General features: G+C 47.3%; 1 protein-coding gene across 1 annotated transcript; it reads right to left on the bottom strand.

Moving 5' to 3' along the window:
• Positions 1–1145: 1145 nt before the first annotated feature.
• LOC146181066 (membrane metallo-endopeptidase-like 1) lies at positions 1146–4464 on the bottom strand. Its single transcript, XM_084575689.1, has 2 exons — positions 3577–4464; positions 1146–1613 (listed from the first exon to the last, which is right to left on the bottom strand). Exons 1-2 carry the CDS (start codon positions 4462–4464, stop codon positions 1146–1148), a joined length of 1356 nt encoding a protein of 451 aa, XP_084431815.1.
• Positions 4465–7227: the final 2763 nt, after the last annotated feature.

Genomic DNA, 7227 nt, shown 5'->3' with positions numbered 1-7227 from the left:
TGGCATAATAAAAATAAAAGCGGGACAGCCAGCGGATTCGGCGAGCACAGTCCTCAAAAAGTAAGTCTAGTAGTACAAACACACACAGTAGCAACATGTTGCGCAACAAACATTAACCATGGCATCAATTTCATGTGTGGCACGGTTTGGTTGATGTCTGTGGAAGCGCACAAGGCTGGTATTTTGTAGGCCGCCTGAGCCCTTGAAGTTTCTGTGGTTCACAGACATCTGCTGCTGTGGTCATCTCTGTGTGCCGGTCTCACAATCTCATGCTAGATGATCAGAAACGACGCCACCATTGTCAGGCACGTAGAAAATCGTACGATGTGCAGACATCACAACACCGCAAATTGAGGGGAGAAAACAGTTCTGCAGCTTGTGAATGCAGCTAATTATGGAACATTTTTCAATCTCAGTCGGGAACTGAAGAGCGTAATCGCAACCTTTCGTGTAAACCCCGTCACTGACCCAATCCATGTTCATGCTCCAAACTGTGCAGAGCAACCAGCGGAGTTAAATATATTTGTAGGATGAGTGGTTAGCAGTGCGCTCAAAGAAAAATTATGAATTGATAACACGGGATGATTTGCTGTGTATATTAGCTGTACATTTTTTCGTGTCAGCAGTCGTATACGCACGGAGATAGGGTACTTTTAGTTGATGCTTCAACAGCCTTCAAGAAAGAACAGTATGCGCAAGAGCGGAAAAACTGCCGAATAAACAGTGCTTTTTGGCGCCACTAACGGCGTTACTAGAGATCACTTCGTTAATCAATCAACCAATGTAAATTCGTGCACATATCTGAGATTGTGTGAACACGGGACATTATAAGGAGCTTTGAACAGTACAAATATACAAAACTGAAGTATCGCGCGGACAAGAACTTTAAGCCGGCGTCCAAAGCGCGCCAACATTCTGTAAGCGCCTTTGAGAAAATAGTTCTGTCATTGGTTGCGGAATACGGGACAACACCTACTAAAACATGAAAAAAGAAAAAAGAAAGCTGCTTAAACAAAGCCCGCTTCGCGGATTGTTAAAAAAAGGTAATTTTGAAAAAAATACGGTAAAAATTATTTCTTCCATAAGGGATCCCGCCGCTCTCCACAAATATCTTGGTGTGCCTCACGCAACAACAAGCAGCGCCGTCACAGAAAGGCGCACTTTTTCTCGGGATTCATTGATGACCCGAAGGGGCAGGAGAAGGCCTTTGCGAACGGTTCATAGTTGCTCATGGCTTCGGTGCATTCGGGTGACACGCGGCGACCGTCATTCCTCTCCCTGCAGGTCACGTGACAGGCTGTGATGAAGAAGACCTGTTCGGCGCTGTACTCCTCCATTCCCGGGAGGCGCAGGTCCCGATCGTTGCTACGGAACCGGAGGTAGGCAGCGTGCGCAATCTTCAGCGCCGGAAGGAGAGGGAAGAGAGCCGTCACGTTGCTACTGGAAGTGACGTTGGACGAGCAGCGGGCTAGCTCCCACAGGGCTCGCCCGGGAGATCCGATGTTTCGGGTGCTCTCTTCGTCAGTGTTAACGGTGTCAAAAGACGGTGTCCATGGGGTCTGAGACATATCATCACTGAGCACAATTGTGAGCGCGTTGATAGTTCGGGCGAGCTTGGAGGGTCCATGCGACGGATATGGAATAAAGCATTGTATTACTGCAGGTTAACATTACTATCTTATGAAAAAAACAAACAAAAAAAGAAACAGCGCGAACAAACGGGGACGAAAGGAAGAAAGCACAGGAACAAGCGCTGTTTTTTTTTTCCTGGTTGCTGCGAGGTCCCCTTCCTTGACGGGAGATTCGGTCGAACCCTTGTTCCTGTGGTTTCTTCCTTTTTTCTCCGGTTTTTCGCGCTGTTTTTTTGGATAATGTGCCACCAACTCGCCCGCTTAACTATCCTGTTGAACATTACTATCGTAGCTTCACTTCAGAGTTCTGCCACTAAGCGATACTTAAATACGTCATCTCAAGTATAGGTGGCTTAAAAACGAACGCGATCACAAAGTTCTTTTATTTGCATTCAGAATCCTCCCAGGGGTCGTGATAGCACTGCCAACGTAGCAAGATTTGTTTTTCTCATTACGAGCGTCAATGCCGCACAGACATATCTACATCCTCTGTCAAAACTATATTGCCCAGGGTGTTTCTGGAGCTCTCTGTGAGGCGCATAATGCATCGCCAAGGTTTCAAATCTATCTACCTTTTAAGCGAAGGAGTCCAGTGTTTCGATCAGGTACCGGAGATAGTCTCTGCAAAATGATACAGTGACACGCGTGCCGCAAAGCAACGAAAATACAAATCAAAGCTCTCTCATGCTCTCCTTCGGGAAGCCAGCTTTCCCGTTCCCTGCGCTGGGCCGTCGAGCCGCAGCTATGACGTGTTTGTCGGGAACGACATCCATTGGTTCGTCTCGCTGTCTGAGGGTGAAGGATGGGTGTCTACCGCTCGCTGCGCGCTTTAACCTCGCCACGACCAGACTGAATCCAGCGGCGCGTGCTCCCTCGCCCATTTTCTTTTTCGCGCACGCGGAGTGCCAAGCCCCACCTCCCGCCAAACACGGAGGAGGAAGGGGAATTTGTCTTGTGGAGGCTAGACGACCTCAGGCAGGAGAGTGAAAAACATTAGCGAGGGAACGGTAGGAGAGAAGCACGACAGAATCGGGTGATTGCGGTGGCTGTAACTGCGTTATTAGTTACTCTTTTCAAAAACATTTTGCGGCCTTGCGTTCTGGGGGCGAAGTGTCCCAGTCATAGGGGAAGAAAATATTTTCGAGCAGAGGGTGGACAGTGGGCTTTTAAGCTCATCCCTGCGAGAATTTGGGCTTCCATGAATATTTTACGAGAACAATTACACAGCTTGGAAGCAAAAATCTTGCGCGCCGTAATTTTTACAACGGCTGTACACATCACACCACCGATTTTCGCAACATTATGATGCACACGGCGTCGGTAGTCTGGAAGGAGGATTAATCACGCATTTCTGTGCCTGTTTCTATTCCACTTACAAATAAACACCAAGGGTAGCGCTCTGATGAGTTTAAAATACCAGTTCATTCACTTTCAGCAATGTTCTCGGGGCTTTTGTGAAACTGATCAATACCAATTATCAGTGCCTTCATCACTGTCTCAGTATGCACATATAATGAAAAATATTAACGTGTTCGAAAAATCATGATACAAATACAGCAGTCCTAAAACAGGAAAGAACCAGTTTAGGAATATTTCGCTCAGACTAATGATAAAAAACATTACACGATACGCATTGCGCATAGTATTATAGTCATTAGTATAGTCGAAAGAACAGTACCATGAAAGGATATAGTTACAGCGCACCGAATACTGCTCTAAAGGTGCTCTTGAATTGTCAAACGGCTTAGGTGTGATTACGCTTGCATGTCATTTTAACGATGAGCTGAAGGAGTAGGGAGGACAGGGTACACATACATGGCACGGAAGAGTCCTGTTCGCTGTTTCTCTTTAAGCTTACATTTTAACTCCTGGCTTTAGTAAACAGCCAAGCCCTCCCGTTTTGAGAATGCCAACCTGGTATTAGGGTTTCGCTCCTTCACGTTACCTGCATGGCGTACATGAATCCCAGGCCTCCGTAAGCCATGGCGTTGGTGCCGTCATCGGAGTAGTACGGGGCGGCGAGAACTGCCACGGCGATGGAAATCACGTTCGTCACGGGGTTGTATGAAGCCATGTGTGCCGACTGCAATTGAAACAACCGCAGGCTTGCCTGGTACTCTTCACTCCCAAGTGACTTTTGTAGCTGCTCACGACTCTTGCGCCAGTGCTCGAAGAAACTCTGCGCCGTTCCGTGGTCGTGTCCGTACAGGACTTCAAGGCTTCTGTTGGTCATGTATTCTTGGGGTGGCCATATCATAGTGCTGGTGTTCTGAAGTCGCATGGAGACAGCACGGACTGCTTTTGTGTCCAGGGTGGACCAGGAGCTGACTTCAGCCAGCGCAGTCATATGCAGATTGCTCAAAATTTTATTAACTATAAGCCTGTGATCTTTAGGGAATACGCGGTCGTCGATGCCAGAGAAAAGGAGCATGTACACGGTGGCAGCGTTTATACCGCACGCCATCGGGTAGTAGTGATCAGACAGCGGGTGCTTCGAGAAGAGGTCCCGTACTGAACTACTTGCGATGGGTCTGAGAAGCTGAATGAACCACCATGCTGTGTGGAAGGTCACCTCGCGGGCCGAGTACGATTCGAAAAGGACGCGCATCACGTCGAACAGATTACCGTTGGTGGCGACCAGTGTGTCCTCTTCGGTTAGCTCTGGTTTCACGTTAAATGCGGATTGGAAGACATCGACCCAGTCACGGGCTTGGAGTTTAGGCACTAATGCTGGTAACTGGCGAATGACCAGAAACCGAGGTTTTGGGTGTGTGTCAATGAACGTGAGCGAGAGGTTTCCGAAGATACAGCTCTGAATTTCAACGCTTGCCATTGCGAATTCAATGAATGCGGGCAAGGCTTTTTCTCGAAAGGTGCCTGATAAAAATAGGGCGACGACGGATTCATAGAAGGCGTACTTATTAACCTCTCTATTGATCACTTTGGAAATGTATGGTGCGAAAGATGGGCTCATGGACACTGACCTTCGTTGGGCGGTGCCATGCCAGGGCTCGACGAGCTCAACGAAGAACCACAATGGCGTGACCCACAGGGTGGCCAGGTTGACCAAAGCCCTCAGCGGTACTGAATAATCGTCTGGGTCACCAAGCCGAGCATCCGTGGAGTCTAGCAGCCATGGGAACAATTCCTTACTCATGAATTCAATTATGTTTTCCGAATCGTCGATGTCTGCCGTGGTGCCTTCGAGGCGAAGACAAGCGTCCATCATCAGTCTCACGCCTTTCGTTAAGGGACGACTGGGGTCTTCGCGAAGGTGTTTCCGTTCCCGTAGCCACTGCGCTAAGCGAAAAAGTGCCGTGGACACACTAGGCCGAGTGTCGTTATGCAGCCATCCGGAGCACACAAACTGGCCAAAATCTTTGCAGGCTTTTTGGCTGTTGTCTTGTTTTATGCCTAGCCCAAGTGAGTGATCCAAGCAGGCTCTAGTGGCGCAAATTTCACGAACGGCGCGATGTTTAGTCTCGTTATGGACAAGGTAGAAGAGGGTCGTGGCGACCATGGCGGTGACGAAGAGGAAGAATACGATAGCTGCCGTACTTTTGAGCGTGCCGTGTTTTGGCTTACTTGGTCCAGGGGGCGGCGATTTTGCCTGCAGAAGAAAACGTTCTTTGTGTGAGTTTCTTTCAGTTAGTCGCTGATACATTTCGAGAAACAAACGGTTTGTTAAGAGCTGCTGGTCTATGACGCAATGAGAGAACGACTAATCGAGTACGATTTAGAAATTACTGGACGCTCACCTGCCATTGGGGCATGGTTCTTGATTTCCCATTGATTGCAAAAATTATGTTGATCACTGCAGCTGCAATATATTTCCCTTCCTCGACAATCGATGCGATGGTGGAAAGAGTACGCCATAGTCAAAATAATGGTTCGAATTTTATCAACTGGTATTTCACTATTCCATTATTATGAAGCTAGTAACAAGAACAGCATTTATAACTAAGTCTGAACAAGTCGAACTGTCCAAAGCTGTTGTGGCGGAATCCAATTATTTATGTTCTTAGTTCATGTAGTCTCGAAGTGAGCTTAGGTTGATTGTAGTGCTGTGCGCTCGACTTACCCAGCCTGCCTGGCTAGCACGAAGCCAGAAAACGTCTATTCGCTGGAGATTGTGTCTTAAAGGACCATATCTGTATGACTGAAGGCATCAATGCTCAACGACATGAATGTAATAATCCACTTAGGCAAAACACGTTTCACAATGCTGTCACAATGTATAGAAGTTTTGACTAACAAATCAACAAGCGACTCAAGAGAAGCATCAATATGCTAGCCAACGTTTCGGCAAAACGACCTGCTGCTTGTCAGACCAAGGTACCCGAACCGTTTTCGAGTAGACTGGGCTTCCCCTAACTGCACTCTGATAATTTTACGCAGTCATATGAGGCGTCCGAAATCATGTGGCCTGAAATGACACCGTCGACCGCTGACACGTTTATGACGACGTGGTCTGAGAAATCTACTACGTTAAAAAGTTCGTCTGCTCGCTCCTTGAGCGCATGTGCTGACGTTCCAAGCAGTGGTGTGAGGTCATATAATTGTTGTCTACAATCCGATCTTCAAAATGAGAAGACAGAATTATTTGGAAGTGGTTCTAGGTTCGGGTTTTATCCGCTGGAGAGGAACAGCCATTCATGGTACGCGTCCATCTTGAGCAGCAGAGACGAGACGCTGTCAAAAGCTGCGCAGAGGCAGCGTTGGTTGGTAACGCCGCCATACCAACCGTTTGTGGACAAACGTTCGCAACAATCGCCATTATTCTGTGCGTTGATCTAGTTATGAGGTTCATATTGGTTATACGAGGAACATTACCTGCAGGCTTAGTTCCTACGGCTGCACCAACTAGCAGTCGCCGTCCATTCGCACTTTCCAACACAGCGTTTTTTGGCTGCTCCGGCACATGAGGACGTTAGTTTCGATAGCTGCTTGTCAGTTTCTCTCTTTTGGTTCAGCAAATATCTCAGCATTTACGCACGACCCCGATACACCTCCGACGAATAAGCCGACCGACAACGACTACTGCACTCTTTATTTAGATGTTGGTACGAGCAGCCACAGCTTGTTCGCTTTGACCAGGAACTCGTTGCTATTGCACAACATGAAGTTAACGTCATAGAAGTTCCTATCTGGTTTTTGTATTCAAATTAGCGGCATCGATTGTTGAAATAGATTATGCATTGTTATGTACATATTACAATATTTGCCCAAGAATTATGTGTATAAATAACCTATTTACGAAAGACTGTCATCTCTCATTCTCAATCACCTCATTAGAATATAAGACCGCATATGACTTTCATGACTGAATTACACGTGATCCCTTACACCTGCGAATCCAAATCCCAGATCATTACGTGAAATGTCACTAAACTATTCCTTGCCTGGATCCTCCGACCATTCCAATATCACGCATGGCCGGATTACTAGACCGGGTTACTCGAAGCTCTATGTTCTGAATTTCTCGGCTTCTCAGAATAATCTGGCCCCGCTGTGAGGGCTTCAGTGGTTAGGGCACTTAACTATTAAACCCAGAAGACTCGGGTTATAAACCTGGCCACTGCAGTCGCTGTTCAGT

The sequence above is a fragment of the Amblyomma maculatum genome, chromosome 8, assembly GCF_055883805.1.
Source record: "Amblyomma maculatum isolate TAMU_Amacu chromosome 8, ASM5588380v1, whole genome shotgun sequence".
Lineage (NCBI taxonomy): Eukaryota > Metazoa > Arthropoda > Arachnida > Ixodida > Ixodidae > Amblyomma > Amblyomma maculatum.
This window is presented reverse-complemented; position numbering and strand designations above follow the sequence as displayed.

Excerpts from the sequence above, each read along its gene's own strand:
- LOC146181066 (XM_084575689.1), bottom strand. The coding sequence starts at position 4,464 with ATGGCAAGCGTTGAAATTCAGAGCTGTATCTTCGGAAACCTCTCGCTC. Across the intron at positions 1,614-3,576 it reads GATTCATGTACGCCATGCAG|CTCGCCCGAACTATCAACGC; the intron begins GTAACGTGAAGG and ends GGACCCTCCAAG.